The sequence below is a fragment of the Marmota marmota genome, unplaced genomic scaffold (genome assembly GCF_001458135.2).
Source record: "Marmota marmota marmota unplaced genomic scaffold, marMar, whole genome shotgun sequence".
NCBI lineage: Eukaryota > Metazoa > Chordata > Mammalia > Rodentia > Sciuridae > Marmota > Marmota marmota.
The window spans coordinates 6,881,029-6,898,789 of NW_026000136.1; the positions used below are offsets into that span (position 1 = coordinate 6,881,029).

General features: G+C 47.2%; 1 protein-coding gene across 2 annotated transcripts in view; it reads left to right on the forward strand.

Moving 5' to 3' along the window:
• Prkar1b (protein kinase cAMP-dependent type I regulatory subunit beta) overlaps positions 1–17,761 on the forward strand; it is a 121,044-nt gene that overhangs the window by 18,641 nt on the left and 84,642 nt on the right. For both annotated transcript variants that reach the window (XM_015502087.2, XM_048785386.1), the window contains 2 exons: positions 7,842–8,012; positions 10,652–10,743. In XM_015502087.2, the coding sequence (XP_015357573.1) occupies positions 7,842–8,012; positions 10,652–10,743 (263 nt within the window). The remainder of the gene's footprint in view (positions 1–7,841; positions 8,013–10,651; positions 10,744–17,761) is intronic.

Here is a 17,761-nt window from a genome sequence, read left to right on the forward strand (position 1 = left end):
GGATGCTTTTCATCGCAGCCACCATCCTCACCCCACTGGCAAAGAAGTGACTTGGAACCCCATTCTTTTCTTTCTTTTAAAAAAAAATTTTAAATTGATTTTTTAAAAAATAAATGACAGCAGAATGCATTATAAATTTTATTACACATATACAGCACATTTTTCATATCTATGGTTGTATATAAAGTATGTTCACACCAATTCGTGTCTTCATACATGTGCTTTGGATAATGATGCCCATCACATTCTACCATCATTGCTAATCCCCTGCCCACCTCTCTTCCCCTCCCACCCCTCTGCCCTATCTAGAGTTGTCTATTCCTCCCATCCTCCCCCTCCCTACTCCACTATGTATGAGTCAGCCTCCTTATATCAGAGAAAACATTTGGCATTTGTATTTTTGGGATTGGCTAACTTCACTTAGCATTATCTTCTTCAATGCCATCCATTTACCTGCAAATGCCATGATTTTATTCTCTTTTATTGCTGAGTAATATTCCATTGTTTATATATGCCACATTTTTTTAAATCCATTCATCCACTGAAGGGCATCTAGGTTGGTTCCACAGTTTAGCTATTGTGAATTGTGCTGCTATAAACATTGATGTGGCTGTGTCCCTGTAGAATGCTGTCTTTAAGTCCTTTGAGTGTAGACTGAGGAGAGGGATAGCTGGGTCAAAGGGTGTGGAACCCCATTATTTTCTAGAGGATGATCAGCCATTGTTAGTCTTGGCAGTGCCTGGCTTGGTTTTGCCCTGATTTGCATATCTGTTTCACTGGGTTGAATCCATTGTCATCTTTAATTTTAGGATGGGCACCATGACCACTGGGTTGGATATGTATGTGACAGACATGCAGAGAGGGGGTTGCAATAAACACAGTTCATCCAAAGTTGTGCTGTCAACATGGCCTGGACATGTGTCTTCTGGACATCCTGTAACACTCTTTGCAGAGTTTGATAGATGACAGTCTTGCCCAAGGAGACTGCCTTTCAGGGGTACAGCAAGTGGAGGACGTCATTTCTGGAATTTGTTATTTATTTTGGTGGTTTTAGTGGTATTTATGTCTGCCCAATGGCAAAAAATAATGTTTTATTTTCATTTAGGCATGATTGTTCCTTTCCGTTTATTTGTGTTGTATTAGCATTATAACAGCAACGGAGTCGAAGGGACTTCACAACTTGGCTTTTGGTACTCAGCACTCTGCATTCTTTCATATATACAGGCTCCCTTCTCCCCCTGTGTGTGTGTGTGTGTGTGTGTGTGTGTGTGTGTCTGTGTGTTAAAGTCTAGATATATCAGCTGGGTGCAGTGGTCCATGCCTGTAATCCCAGCATCCTGGGAGGCTGAGGCAGGACGATCAAGAGTTCAGAGCCAGCCTCAGCAATTTAATGAGGCCCTAAGCAATTCAATGAGACTCTGTCTTTAAATAAAAAACACACACACACACACACACACACACAAAAAAAAAAACACCTGGGGATGTGGCTCAGTGGTTAAGCACCCCTGGGTTCAATCCCCCCCAAAAGTCTAGATGTCAGGCAAGAGAAGGAAAGCATTTGCAATTTTCTGGGCTGAGTTATTCTGACTTTCAAAATGATACTCTAAAAAATTTTTAAATGCATTCATTCATTTTTTTAAAATTTTAGTTGTAGATGGACACAACATCTTTATTTTATTTATTTATTTTTATGTGATGCTGAGGATCAAACCCAGTGCCTTACACACACTAGGTAAGCGCTCTACCATTGAGTCACAACCCCAGCCCCCATTCATTCATTTTAAAAGCATCTTTCCAATGTAGGCACTGAATTAAGGGCTGGAGATTTTGCAGTGAGTGAAGCTTGTATCTAGGGAGGGAGAGAGTGGTCAAAAATATGTTCTATGGAGCAGGCCACAATTAGCTTGCTGCAGGTGCCATGAGAACAGGAACATAGGAGGTGAGGGGAAGCCATGTGGGAAAGGTGCTCTCCTGCACAAAGAAGGTGACATTTGGATAGAGACAGGAGATGGTGGCACCTGGGAATAGCAATCCTGGCAGGGGGACAGCAAGCACCAGGACAAGTATGGGGCTGTGGTGGACTTGTCTGTCCATGGGATGCTTTCCATTCTAACTCAGGTTGGAGGCCCTGGGAGGAGTTAGAGGTGAGACAAGATGTGTTGGTGTTGGGGCCCATGTGCATTTAGATCTGGCCGCAGACACGCAGGCATTTTACGTGGCTGGAATGTGTTTGGGTCAACCACACACCTGCTCTTCTGTCTGACCTCTCCTTGCATCTCTGGGCTTCCCTGAGGGTTGTTTGTTTTCCTGCCAACAAATCAGCTCTTAGTGTTTTCTGGAGCATGGGCCTGTCCGTCACGGATTATCTGTTTGTCTGAACATGTCCTTCTTTGCTTTCATTTGAAGGCATTTCCCCTGGGTGTGGAATCCCAGATTGTCCACTATAAGTAGCAACAGCAGCAGCACTTTGTTGAGGTCCCTGTCCTCCCTCATGTCTGTGAGCTGCCCTTGATGGATGTGCGGGACTCTTGAGGGTGTCACTTTAATCTCTAATGCCACTTTACGTTTTTCTCTTTTTGTTCCCTTTAGTTGGCCTGAAGTGTGGGAGTTTGTGCATGGGCTTGACCCTGTGGCCTGATGTTTGTATATATGTTTCCAGAAGCACTAAGATGTCTTTGCTTTGTCTACATTTTTTCCCCCTAAAAGTTGAAAAATCAATAATCAGGGATATTGCAAAAATGCCTTTATCACTCACAAAAGGCAGGTTTTCTGGGCACAGAGGCCAGGTGGAACTGTGGTCCCTGGGGTACTTACAGCCCTGACCTGTCCCTGGAACATCTGTGGCCTCACTCACATCCCCGTCTGGGCCCCCTGTCAAGCAGTCTGAGTTGATCTGATACTCAGTTCCCAGTAGGCAGCCTGACACTTCTCCTGGGAGGACTTTTGGAAATTCTTATACCTGGAAATTCTCAGGATAGAATATTATAGAATATCCTTATTGACCAGTCTGAACATTTTGTGGTCCTCTCAGCCATGACCCTCAAATTCAGGTTTGAGGATTTTCTCTCATTCAGGATGGAACTTTAAGTGATCAGATGTTGAAACTCTTGGACTGTTTTTGTTAGATATTTTATTTTTTTTCTTACATGGTTTCTATTTGTCTTTTTGGCTCATTCCTTGGATAAAATATTCCCTGATTCATTTTATATATATATATTTTTTACACATATATTTTATATGCAATATAAATTATATTAATTAAGAATGTAGCTGAGCTATAGCTCAGTGGCAGAGCACTTGCCTAGCATGTGTGAGGGACTAGGTTCAATCCTTAGCACCAAATAAATATAAGCAAATAAAGGCATTCTGTCCATCTACAACTACAAAACATATTTTAAAAGAAAGAATAAATGAGATGTGTATGTGCTTATATTATTCCTTTTTAAAGGAAGTTTCCATTTTTTAAAAAAGATTTTTTTTAAGAGAGAGAGACAGAGAGAGAGAGATTTTTTTAAAATATTTATTTATTTATTTATTTTTTAGTTTTCGGCAGACACAACATCTTTGTTTGTATGTGGTGCTGAGGATCGAACCCGGGGCCGCATACATGCCAGGCGAGCGCGCTACCACTTGAGCTACATCCCCAGCCCAAGTTTCCATTTTTGTACTATTCTGTTAATATCCAGTGGATAAAGTTATCTCTTCAAATCTCTCTGGGCAGTATATAAACAAGACTTTATTTTTTTTGAAATTGTCTTCTCTGTCCTAAATTTATTTTCTCCCAAGGCCATTTTTTTTCTTTTCATTTATCCTGGTCTTTATTCATATTGAATATTTTCCTCAATGTCAAGAAATCTTTGTTTACATTTAAGAATGAGTCAATACTCTTAGATTCTGATTAGATTAAAAACCCACCTTAAAAGTGGAGACAGTTGGGGAAGTTTCAACACTGACTGGGTATTTGATGATATTAAGGAATAAATATTAATTTTGAAGGGTGGTAATGGGTATTGTGGTTTTGTGTGTGTATGTATGTGTGTGTGTGTGTGTGGTGCTGGGGATTGCACCCAAGTCCTCACATGTGTTAGGCAATTAATCTCTTGCTGAGCCTCCTTCAGCCCCTGTGGTTAGGTTTTTTTCTCCCACATGTTTTATTGGTGTATTATAGTTTTATGTAATGATGGGATTTGCTGTTACATATTTGTATGTGTGCACAATATAACAATATATTTTGCCTGTATAACCCCCTAGCTCCCCTCCAACCTCCTACCCTTTTGCATCTTTCCTCTACTGATCTCCCTTTGATTTTCATGAGACCATTTCTCTTCCTTTTTCCTCTCTAGCTTCCACATATACAAGACAACATACGACCCTAGACCTTCTGAGTTTGACTGATTTCGCTTAATATCATGGTCTCTCGTCCCATCCATTTTCCTGCAAATTATATTATTTCATTTTTCTTTATGGCTCAATAAAACTCCATTGTGTATATAGACCACATGTTCTTTATCCATTCATCTGTTGATGGATAGGCTGGTTCCTTAATTTGGCTCAAATTGTGCTGCTCTCTATATGGGTTTGCATGTACCAGTGTGGTAGGACGACTTCAGTTCTTTAGGATAAATACTGAGGAGTGGGATAGCTACGTCATGTGGTGGTTCTGTGTCTAGCCTTTTGAGGAACCTCCACATTGGTTTTCACAGTGGTTTTACTAATTACAATCCCACTAACAGTGTAAAATTGTTTGTGGTTATGGGTTAGTGATACATATTGAAGTATTTAGTGAAATCACATAGTTTGTGAGATTTTCTCCAACTGTGTGAATGTGAATGTGTTTGTGTATGTGTGTGTGTGTGAGAGAGAGAGAGCGAGCGAGAGAGAGGGCGAGGGGAGGGAGGGAGGATGAGGTGGGAAGAGATGGGCTCCATTTTGATCATCATTGAGATTGGGTGATGAGCACTTGGTGATTCATTGTATTTTTCCTTTCATTTTTACATCTTCTTGAAATTTTCCACAATAAAAGGTAAGAAAGGGAACGGCAGGATGTCATGGGGGCCCGGCTGCTGGGCTTGGTGCTTCCGGCTGACCTTCATGGCTTGTGCTCTACTTGTGGGTTTCAAGGGGCAAATCCTTCCCCTTCCAGAGCCAGGGGACTTTTCATCTGCATGTCACACCCACCCCTGGACCTGCTGGCTGTTTCCAGGAACCCTTTGAAGCCTCTTGACATCTCTCCCATCTTCTTACTTGTGGCAGATTTACGTATGTGCATATTTTAAGGTTACTATCATTCCAGTGAGTGTCTGGAAGAAGAAGATGTGTGTGTCACCCACTTGCCATCCTCTTTTTGAGAGTTCCATAAAATATTTTTAAATGACTGCATTTAAAATTATGCAGGTGGTGGTACCCTTAGGATTTCCTGGTTGGGCATTTGGATCCACAGGTATATAAGGTGACAGTGAAATTGCTGATGGGGGTGTGTGCTAGCCAAGATCTGTCCCTGTGAGTGGGACAAGCTGTCTTTCCCTCTGCCAAGTTGAGGGGGGCTGACATGGATGGGTCCGAGCCTGACATGTGACAGAGAAATGAGGAGAGGTACTTGAAAACAATGATGGTTCAGAGACCAATAATCACTGCCCGATTTGGTGCTGGCCAGGTTTGCTCTGGCCTATTTGGGCGTCATCATACGTATCCACCACCCACAGGTCTGCAGTTGATTGGCATTTAGCAGGATCTCATACCACATGTCCTCCGTGAGACAGCCATGTTTTTGCCAGGAGGCTCTGGGGGAAATGGCTGTGGCTGAAGAAGGGCTGGGCCCTGCATGAGGTCAGGTGAGCAGGGAGGTCTCAGATACTGGGTAGCTTTCTCTGCTACCCAGCATCTGAGACCTCCCTGCTGGGTCTTCATCCTGGCTGGGTGATTTGAAGTAGGTTAAATGTTTGGAAAAAATAAATAGTTTGCTCAAAGGGAGGGTGTTTGAAGTCAAGATAGGAGATTACGCACTCACTGGCTGGTGCTTGTCCTTCCTACGAGCCCCAGGATGTCTGGGCTCCTGGCACTGGATACCTCAGCATCTTCAGTCCTGCACCGGCAGGCTCTTGAGCCATCAGAAGGCATTAGTGGGTGGCTGCCAGGCTGACCTTGAGTCCTTCCACCACTTGACCTGTGAGACTGGGTCACCAAGCCCTGTGTCTGGTGCAAGACTTCATTGTGCTCCTAGAATAGCATGCGATTTAAAACTTACAAGTTGCTTATTTCTGGAATTTTCCTTTTAATATTTTCAGAATGCAGTCCACTGAGTGTAACTGTGGGTAAGACGGGTAAGACTGTAGTAGATCTCTTTATGGAGATCTTGCCACTACTCTCACCTGGGCAAAGCTCAGGGCAGAGTGGAACACGAGGGCTTGGGGCACAGGAAGGTGCTGCAGCCACCTGGTGCAGGGAGAGCTGAAGTGCAGGGGAGGGTCCTGGAGGTGGTATCTGGAGAACCCAGAGCAACAGTAGGATGTCAGAGGGGGTGAGAAGGGATCTCAGAGTCCACTGGGTGGCTCACGGACCTGGTGGCTCAGGGCTGTGGGACTCCTGTGGCCTCTCCTGGCTTCCATGTTCATGCATAAGGCTGGGGCAAGTGGCTTCCTCAACTGAGGCCCTTTGTGGAGGTCCAGGGGAGGATGCTCACTCACCACGGGCAGAATGACTTTGCATGACCTTGAGCAGGGCTGGCCTCTGCGGGGTGTAGCCTCCAGCTGTGTAGATCAGTAAGTTTTCCTCTCACAGTCATGGAGGCGTGGAACCTGAGAATGAGGTGTCAGTAGGGCTGTGCTCCCTCCTGAGGCTCCAGGGGAGGACCTCTTCTTGCTGCTTTCTGACTTCTGGTGGCCTCAGGTGTTCCTTGTCTCAAGAATTGTCACTCTGATCTCTGCCTGTGTGTTCATGTGGCTGCTTTTCTGTGTCTTTTTGACTTATTTCCTGTGTCTTATAAGGACATTACCATTGGGTTGAGGGCCCTTTCAAATTCTGGATGACCTCTTCTCAATTCTTGCCTTAGTCACAGCTACAGAAACCTATTTCCTAATGAGGTCCTATTCTGAGGTTCTAGGTGAACATGAACACTCTTTAGACTGTGATGGTGGGGCACTGCAGTTTTTTATTTTTGGGTGCTGGGGATTGAACCCAAGGGTGCTTTACCATTGTGCCACATCCCCAGTCCTTTTCTTTTTAATTTTGAGACAGAATCTTGCTGAGTTGCTGAGGGCCTTGGTGAGGCACCCACAGATACTTCCCAATGTTTATTGTGAGTCAGGTACCAGGGTATGGGATGAGCAGAGCCCCTTGTGGGGTCTCAGAAACTGAATTGGTAGCCTCAGACTTGAGAGGTTGATACCAGGCATTTAGACTCACCCAACAGGCCCAGAGATAAATAGTGCTTACTGTGTGAATGAACAAGAAGTGGCCTGGGGTGAGGGCACTGTGGCTGACGCAGTCATCCAGCTTGGAACAGGTGGACTTGGAGATGCCCTTGAAGTCCATGCAGGAGCCAGAACCCAGGAGCGGGGTGGGGTCGCGCAGGTGTCTGAATTGGTCAGGGGATATATATGGCCAGTCTGGAGGAGACATTCTTCAAGACTAGGAGTCGTCAGATGGAAGTCATCAAAGGTGCTTGAGGCAGGGGTTTCTGGCAGTGGTGATGGTGACCAGGAGCTTGTGAGATAAATGGTGGGTCCCTGTCCTTGTCCTTGGGACCCCTAGAGACCTTTCCCCCCATTTCAACAAATTCCTAGGGTTTGGCTATGTCCTGACCATGTTCTCACCTCCTTTCCCCATTTCTTCTCCCTGTACAGGAAGAAAACAGGCAGATTCTGGCCCGGCAGAAGTCAAACTCGCAGCCAGAGTCCCACGATGAGGAGGTGTCGCCGACCCCCCCAAACCCCGTGGTGAAGGCCCGCCGCCGGCGAGGGGGTGTGAGCGCGGAGGTCTACACAGAGGAGGATGCAGTGTCCTATGTCAGGAAGGTGAGGGCTCAGCCTGGGGCTCTCACACACCAGATCCCCAAGGAACCCATGGTGCCTGGGGGCCCTGGTTTCCTATCTGATCACAGATGGGAGGGGAGACGTGGTCACCATCAGGATTGGAGTCACATCATCTCTACCAGCATGAACTGAGAGCGTGTTTATGGGTTGAACTTTTTGGGGAGGTGTCTCTGTTTTAGGATTCTGACCGGCTTAGGGAAGGACAAGACTCACCAGGGTGGCTGGAGGGACTATATGGTTCTGTCCTGCTGCAGGCCTCTGGTGTCTCCTTAGGACACTGATCCCGACATACCCAGGATCACCCTCATGACTTCATCAAAACGCCCCCATCTCCAGAACCCTGGTGGTTAGGGCTGGAGCACAGGAATCTGGGGCCCCAGTTCAGCCTGAGGTACCCTCCTGAGACAGTTCAGGGACACAGAGGGTAAAGGCAGCACCACTACCCACCACCAGCACCTTCTTCATCTTGCAGAATGGAAGCTGTGCTCCCTGTGTGGTCTCCTTCTTAGTGCTTAATTCTTTATGATCAGATCACAAAAACTAGTAAAAGTATGATTTTAAAAATCCATCAGACACCTTCCATCCATGGTCCCCCTTCCAAAACACAAACAAACAAAAAAACCCAGAAAACAAAACCTCCTCAGATCTGTAATCTAAGCACAAGAAAAAGCACAGACAATCCCAAGGTGGGGATGTGACCTGTATTCATCAAGCAGGGGACTTCTGAGGGATGCCACAGGCAAGAGGGGACGGAGGAGGCGGGACCACTGAATGTTGCTGGCCAGGGTCCCAAGGCAGGGGAAGGCCGTCTGAAAACTCAGGAAGTCAGAATCAGGGGTGGAGTTCAGCTACACATTGTGGACCAGGGCTGGTTCCAAAGTTGTTGCGAATGCACCCAGGTGAAGTCAGATGCCGACAGAAGGGGAACCCGGGGGTGGTGTCCAGTGCTGTCCTCACAACTTTTATGTGAGTAGAATCTGTTCCAAAATAAAAAAGATGCTTTTTAACACGTCTGCTAGAACTGTAGGGGCTCATGGGAACCTCGGTCCAGTCTCTCAGAGGCATCTCTCAAAGGGCTACGTGGTGTTGGATATCCTGTGCACCTGTCCCCTCCAAGCCTTCTGGGGTGGCTGGAGCTCAAGGTGCGGTTCGCTGTGGCCCAGGCAGCCTTCTAGGTCTGCACCACAAACAGGGCCTGCGTGGTAGCTGCTCATTGTTGGGGGGAGAGGGGGACGGCAGTGCTTTCCATTCGCTCAGGAACCCCTTGGTCAGCACATGGATCCAGAGCTCCTGCAGGTGGCTCTTGAATCCCCATGGGAGCAGAGGGCACTGCTGATGCCTTCTTGCATTCCTGGCCATGGCAGCCCAGATGTCTGCCCGCCCCATTTATCCCCTCTCTCTTCTCACTGTGTCCTTTCCTCCTCCCTGGGTCAGCATCACAGTGGGTACACTTCCAAGCACGACTGAGTTGTCTATTTAAGAAATATTTTTTGAGCCGTGTGCAGTGGCACACGCCTGTAATCCCAGTGGCTTGGGAGGCTGAGGCAGGAGGATTTCGAGTTCAAAGCCAGCCTCAGCAAAAGTGAGGCACTTAGCAACTCAGGGAGACCCTGTCTCTAAATAAAATACAAAATAGGGCTGGAGAGGGGGTTCAGTGGTCGAATGCCCCAGAGTTCAATTCCCCATCCCTCTCCCAAATTTTTTTTGGTACTGGGGATTGAACCAGGGGCACTTTACCACTGAGCTGCATTCCTCAGCTCTTTTTTGACACAGGGTCTCACTAATTTGCTGAGCCTGGCCTCAAACTTACAATCCTTCTGCCTCAGCTTCCTGAGTTACAGGTGTGTGCCATTGCATCCAGCAAGTTTTCTAATTCTTTTAGCTTTTAAAATTCTAAACAACTGTTTATTCTTTCATTTGTTTGTTTTTGCTACTGGGGATTGAACCCAGGGGTGCTTAACCACTGAGCCACATCCCCAGCCCTTTTTCTATTTTGAGATAGCATCTCATTAAATTACTTAGGGCTGAGGCTGGGGATGTAGCTCAGTTGGTAGATTGCTTGCCTCACATGCACGAGGCCCTGGGTTCAACCTTCAGCACCACAAAAATAAATAAATAAATAAATAAAAATAAATTAATTTAAAAAGTTGCTGAGGCTGGCTTTGAATTCTCGGTCCTTGTGTCTAACCTCCTGAGCTTCTGGGATTACAGGAGTGTGCCACTGTGCCAAGCTGTGTTTGTTATCTTTTTAAAAATCCAGTGAAATGAATCAAGAAAAGACCGTAACCTCACAACTGGATATCATAGCACCTTCCAGGTGGCTTGAAAGTCCAGCAGAGCCAGTCAGCAATGATCCCAGATTCTAGATGGTGCCTGAGCCTCCTCTGGGGCCATTTCAGGTTCTTTATCTTTTATTTATTTTAAACAATTAAAAAATTGTGACATACTCATCAAGTTACACACCGTGTCTTTTTGGCATCTTCTGAGAGCAGCCCCACATGAGAAGCTGAAGAGTTTGATTTCAAGCCATGTCACAGCCCCAGGGCCAAGCAGGAGTCTGAAGTCAACTCTGGCACCAGACCCTGTGCCCTGTCTCCTTACTCTCCTTGGCTTCCTTGCAGGTCATTCCCAAGGACTACAAGACCATGACTGCGCTGGCCAAAGCCATCTCTAAGAACGTGCTCTTTGCTCACCTGGACGACAATGAGAGAAGGTAGGTGTGGTGAAGGGCTCGGTCCCTCTCTTCTGCGGCAGCTGCTCTGGTCCCACACCTCACTTCGGGAATCACACCAGTGCTGGAACCATGGGCTCCCAAGGCAGGAATGACTTCTGGAAATACTGTGCTGTGTGCCCCTGGTCCTGCTCAGGAGAGCTGTCTTGTTCCTGGCAGCGCCCCACTGCCACCCTCAAATCCTAGGCCTGGATGCATGACTCCCACATGGTAAGCCGGTCCTGGAAACATACCATGGTGCCTCTTTTTGCCCTCATCATACAGGGCTGGGGCTTTCTGGGAAACTGAGGCGGTACAAAGACGCCTCCCCACTAAACCCCAATTCTTGCAATTAAGTCAGAAAGATTTCAGACGTGTCGCTCAGAGCGACAGGCAGGAGTTTATTGAAAGGATAAGAAAAAGAAAAGGAGATACTTCCAAGGAGAGAGTGGGTCCTCTCAGAGAAGAAAGGGACAGCATGCCTCTCCTGCCCCCCCAGTTTTATTGGGGATTCTGGAGAAGTTTCTAGAGAGTCCTGCCCAGGTCCACCTCTTGACATTTGACTGATAGTAGAATGACATCAAACTTTCAAGTCCCCACCGCCATGACAACTCTAGGTCACTTTGGCCCATGCTGACCAGTTTTAATTGGATTCTTAATCATAAATTGTTACAGATTTTATGGCTAGGAGAAATTATCCTTATCTCCCTGAGTTCCAGGATCTGGTTTGTGTAAAGGGTCACAAAAGTGTCCCCCTTCAGGGTAACTTGTGTTCCTCTTATCAACATTATTTTGGGCCTGCATTTCTCCGGCAGATAACAGGTAGTTTGCTGAGGAATGTGACATATCCTGTCTACTTAAGCCAGGCAGGGCTGCAGGTAAATTGCTTTTTGGAAAAGAAAGCATGTGGGGGTCAGTACTGTGGGCCAAGATTATAGAATTATTCCCTTAACCTCATGTTCCCACCACTCACACCTGTTTTTCCCCTGTTAGGCTGACTGTTCCAGTACCTTCCATATGCTAGGACCTGCCTGGCCCTTGCAAAGATGGACAAAAATACATACCCCACTCTTCCACTTGTCCTTGGAGTCCCAGTTCATAGTACTCAGGCCAGGGTGGCTGAGTCTTGGTGAGTAGGCAGGAGGCCAGGATGTTCCAAGAAGAGGGACTTGTGAGCTTCAGGGGTTCAAATGCTGTGGTTGGGAAGTTGATCATAGAAATACTTGGAAAACCCAGATTTTTTTTTTTAAAGAGAGAGAGAGAGAATTTTTTTTGATATTTATTTTTTAGTTCTCGGCGGACACAACATCTTTGTTTGTATGTGGTGCTGAGGATTGAACCCGGGCCGCACGCATGCCAGGCGAGCGTGCTACCACTTGAGCCACATCCCCAGCCCCAGAAATTTTTGATAAAGCAAAAAAGTAAATATGTCCCCTGACTTCTGACTCCCAAAGATAATCCCTGGAGCATTTTGGGACCGTCTTTAGGGTTACTTTCCTGCACAAACCCTCTCTCCACGGACCTTCACAGAACAGAATCTCATTCCGTATACTGTCATACCTTGGATGTCCTGAATCTCTTTCTCTGTCAATAAAGATATTTTAGTGTTTTTTAAAAAAGTCAATTTCTACAAAATTGCTACACTTTAGCTGCCTTCCTACGATGGCTATTTGCATTTTTAATATTATAAACAACCATTTGATGACTGGGTGGTCATCATTGAGTTCTTGTCCATTTATTTCTTCAAAATAAATTCCTTGACAAAGATCAAAGCGTGAGTAATATTTTAAAATTTACTTTTTTAAAAAAAAATATTTTTGGTAAGTTGTAATTCTTCATTAGATCAACTGATCACATTTTATTAAAAGTTCCAGACAAAATCCAAATAACATACAATATTTGAGAAAAGACTCTTTGTTCTACTCCCCAAGGAACCACTAGCAGTGGGCTGGGATGGTCCTTGTAGGCTATTCTCTGGGTTTGCATGCATCTCTCCACCTAAGCTTACATGGGGACCGACAGTATGGTACACACCAGTAATCGCAGAAACTCAGGAGGCTGAGGCAAGAGGCTTACAAATTTGAGGCCAGTCTGGACAATGTAGGGAGGCCCTGTCTCAAAATTTAAAAAGGGGGGTGGCTGCAGATGTTGCTCAGTGGTACAGCATTTATTTAGCATGTGTGATGCTTAGGTTAATTCCCAATACTACAAAAGAAAACAAAACAAAAAAATGAAGTATGCATGTGGGAATCCTTCACCCAACATCAGGACATGCCTGATGTACCGAGCTATGAACGCTGTGCTTGGTATACTGATGATGCTCTAGGAGGCCTTCTAAAAGTGTAGATCTCATTTTCTTTTTTAGCATTTGCAGTGTTGCTTTGTAAAAATGAATCAATTTTTTTCACCTCCCCCTTTGCCAAGTTCTCCTAGGTTTCTGATTTCTGATGTTACAGTGTTTCCTCAAAGAGCAAAGCAGAGGGTTTTTACACAGCAGACATTCCCAGAGCAGCTCTGGGTCCAGGAGATTGGACTCTCAAATCCTGCAGGGTGCGCAAAGGCTTTTATAAAGTACATTTTGCTGGGTTTTCACCCAGAATGGCCAGTGGGCGGCCTGCAGGAGCTCTGTGTAGGGCTGTGATTCCCGACCTCTCACATTGCTGTGGAGAACCCCCCTCTGCCCACTGCTCCTGCCAGCTTGGTCCAGTGTCCTGTGACCCCTGAGCTTGGACCCCTGAGCTTGTTCCATAAGAGCTGGTGTAGCATGGTGTAGAGCTATGGTTTAATCGATCCTTGCTGTACCTGTGACTGCCAGGATCCCAGGAAACATCACAGGGTGGGGACTGTGGCACTGAGGGGCACGTTGGGCAAGGAGCATGCAGTCAGTCCCCTTGTCCTCTCATGTTTTCTGTGTGCTAGAAGGGTCCACATGTGGCCAGTACTCATGTGGAGCCCATGATATCCCCACCCTAGAAGTTATTTATGTTCAAGGAAACATGGAGTCATTTTCTCTGATTCCTGGGTTATGCAGCCTCCTTGGAAGTTTCTGAACAAGGTGGTGTCCTGAGCTATTTTGCTCAGGGAGAAGGGTTTAGGCTCAGAGTTTTTTTTTTTTTTTTTTTTCCTTTTTTTGATGGTACTGGGGATTGAACCCAGAGCCTTGTGCATGCGAGCACTCTACCAACTGAGCTATATCCTCAGCCCTAGGCTCAGATTTAAAGAAGACTGTTCAGCAAGATCCCCCATCACTGGAGGCCAGGGGTGACCTCCCACCCTGAAGGACTTCAGGCTCTAGTGAGGGGCAGTAGGGAGGTAGGCCCCCCAAATATACTCATGACCCAACTCCCCTGGGCCCTGGGGATGTCTCCTACATAAGCATGAAAGGACTTTGCAAATGTGACTAAATCAAGGGTCCGGGTGGGAGATGATCCTGGATTCTTCAGGCATGTTTTGAAAACTGTCCCATGTGTCCTTGCTGGGGGTGGGGGGATGGGGAGGGGCTGGGCAACACACAGAGGAGGAGGATGTGGGCCCACGCAGGCAGGGTGGGGCACTGTGGCCTCGAATCACAGAGGAAGCCACAGGAAACTGGGGGAGGCAGGAGGGTTTCCCCTGGAGCCGCTGGAGAAGCATCGCCCTGCCCACACCTGGGTTCCTACCCACTGATTCTGATTTTGGACATCTGGACAGTTGAGAGGAAAAAAATTCGGTTATTTTAAGCCCCAGTTCATAATACTCAGCCAGGGCAGCCCTGGTCACCGGGGCTAGGTGACTGAAATGTTGTATCTATTTTAAGTTGAATTTAAACATCCATTTACAGTGTAATTGAAGTTTAGATTTTGAATGGGTGATACATTCACATGTTAAAATTTCAGAAAGTGTAGAGTGAGAGCCCTCATCTGGAGACTGCCTGAGGACCCTTGCTTGACCCTGCTGGGTCTCCCAGGACCCTCTGTGGCCCCTCTGCACACAGACCCAAGGGCCAGGAATCACCTGTTTCATGGCTCACTGTCACACAGACCATTGGTAATGAAACTTCAAGTCCTCAGGGGAGGGGAGCTGAGTGACTGGGCCTAGGGTCTTATTGGCCCTGCTAACTCACTTTTATTTGGGGAGGTGGATGCTGGGGAACCCAAGGGAACTTAACCACTGAGCCACATCCCACACCCTATTTTTTTATTTTATTTAGAGACAGGGTCTCACTGAGTTGCTTAGAGCCTTGCATTTGCTAAGGCTGGCTTTGAACTCGTGATCCACCTGCCTCAGCCTCCCATGCTGCCACCGTGCCTGGCCTAACTCATTTTTGTGCCAAATGGAAGGAGTCGCCTCTGGATGGCCAAAGCATGGTGGGCACTTCAGCTTTCTGGGCCACCCCAGTGCCAGGCCCTCTCGCATAACCAGGCAGTAAATTCAGCCCAGTCTTGTCCTTTGTAGCTGAGAGGCAGGTGGCAATGACACCCTAGAATTGTGGGAGGGGCTCGCTGGATGCAGAGGAAGCAGAGGGCTTGATGAGAGACTGTGCTTTCAAGGCTGGCCCGAGGAGGAAGCGCTCTCTCAGGGCGTGTCTGTCTGTCTCAGGTCTTCTATTTTGCACAGAGGAAAGCTCACTTTCCATATCGAAATGCTGGGCTCCTTTTTCTGGCGACAGTCTCTAAAGAAGCAGGCGGATGGCTCAGGACCTGTTCCAGAGGGAGCGGTCAGGGAGGCACTGTCTCTTGACCTTTCACATGATGTCTCCCCATGCAGCATCCAGAGCCTTTGCTTTTTTTCCAGTGTTCTAGAAGCTGGGCTTCAGGGCTCTGTCTCGCCTCAGCTGTGGTTTGGCAGGTCCAGCAAAGTTCCTTCCAGGTTTACGGGGTGTCTGGCACGCCCTGATCTCGGGCTGCCTGCGGCTCCTCTGCTTCCCTGCGTGGGCAGAATAAAGCAGAATATTCCTTACAAAGGAATCCGCTTGCGGGCGAGCACACCTTCTTGCCTAACGACTTTGCCCTCCAAATTTAGATTCAAGACAAACCCATTTTCATGGGCTGGGTGATTTTACTCTTGTCAATTTATAACGGTGTCTTTTTACATTGCACCAGAGATACTTAAGCTTGGAAAAGGGTGAAGATTATCTTTAATTAAACCCTCTATTTAAAATAAGATAATGCAGAGTGGTTGTGGGGGAAGGCTGATTCTCCCAAGCTTCCTGCTATCTCTTGCAGGATGTCAGTATTTCCAGTCTTGCCTTACTGAAGGCTCTCTGCAGCCCTTTGCATGGTGCCCCGAGGAGCATAGGGTGAGCTTTGCAGCCTCTGTACCCTCTTGCCCTTTCCCAAGGACACACGGTCCACTGGAAACAGAACCAGGGTTCCATCCTGTTGTCCAAGAATTATCAGTGTGGGGTCTTCATGTCCCAGGGTGAATGGTAGCTCCAGGGCACGGGGTCTGGACTGGTGGGTGTTGGGGCAAGAAAGAGAATCAGGAGAGCCCTGAATACAGAGTATGGGGCTGGAGTGGAGCCCTTAACACACACATGCACACACTTACACACATAATTGTGCATGCACACGCAATCTCACAATTAAAAATACCACAATTTAAGGTGTGTCAAGACATCTTTTAAAAGGTGAGAGCTGTGCACTGCTGTTTATGAGTTGTAACTGTGAAGTCGTTCTTTGTGCCTCGGTTTCCTCAGGTGTCAAATGAGGGTGATAAAACCCTGGAGGGTCGGGGTGAGGATGTAATGCAATTAAAATCCATATGTGTGTTATCATCACCATCATAGTCGTTATCATCATCGTCGCTGTCACCCGTCACCATCGCCATCACCACCATCTGATCATCACCATCGCCATCACCACCATCTGATCATCACCATCGCCATCACCCTACTCACCACCATTATCGTCATCATCGCTGTTGTCATCATCACCATTGTTATCACCACTATCATCTTCATCGTCATTACCTCTACCACCATCATCATCACCACTGTCGCCATCATCACTATCACCTGCCTCGTTAGGTCCCTGGGAGGTCATCTTATCTCCTATCTCAGTGTAAAGAAGAGAGCTCCAAGGCTCCGTGAGGGGAAGGCCCTTGTCCCTGTGCTAGGCCACATAGCAAGTGTCCAAGCTGAGACTGGAACACATTACCCTGGACCTGCCCCTAACAGTCACATGGTTCCTAGGGAGGGCCTGAGGATGGCTGACAGCCTCTCACTGGGTGTTGACTGTTAGCAGCAAGAGTAGATTCTCACTCCTCCCATTGAGGCCCTGGGCAGTTAGTTCTTGGCTGGGGACAGGAGCAGCCCCAGGAGTTGGCCCCTGGGATGTTTGGGAGTCCTGGGATGTGTCTGAAGCATCTGTTTCTGGCCTGGAAGGTTGTACTTCAGGCCCAGGGGAAGGAGACAGGGGCCCCTGGGCTCCATCCTGGCCCCTTCACAGCTGCCCTGATCGGGGTGTCTCTAGAGGGAATACCGTTGAACCCCTGGGAGCCAGGAAGTGTGCTAATTAGGCAGCATTGCCTGGGTTTGCACTGTGCATTGGACCCTCGGCTGGGACCTCTGTAGGAGCTGCCAGATGGGCAGGCAGGTGAGGGTGTCTCGCTCTGGGGCGGCCTCCCTGGCAGCAGCTCCTGCTCTCTGTTGCTCTAATTAAAACACAGACCTCTGGCCTGAGTGCAGCACCGCTGGCCACGCAGCTGTCTCTCCTGCTATCTGTTGCTGTCTCTCTTCCTCCCACCCGCGTATCTTTGTAGTCTGTTTTTTTCCACAAATTGGCTCCAGGCCTTAGGTGATGGGAAAAACATACTGTCTGCCCAGTCACATGCAGCCTGAAGGAGCTGTCTCTTTACTTTTCTGAGCCTTTTTGGTCCCTTTTCTTTAGCCTGTCTTGGGCTTTGGGACTTTGTGCTTCCCTTTCAGGCAACATTCAAAAAAACAAAATTTGCATTTTGGAAAACGCAGGGCCTCATCCGAGGAGAAGATTATTGGCTTGAACATGCAAAAGATTTGATTTTCCTCTGGCACAAAGCCAGG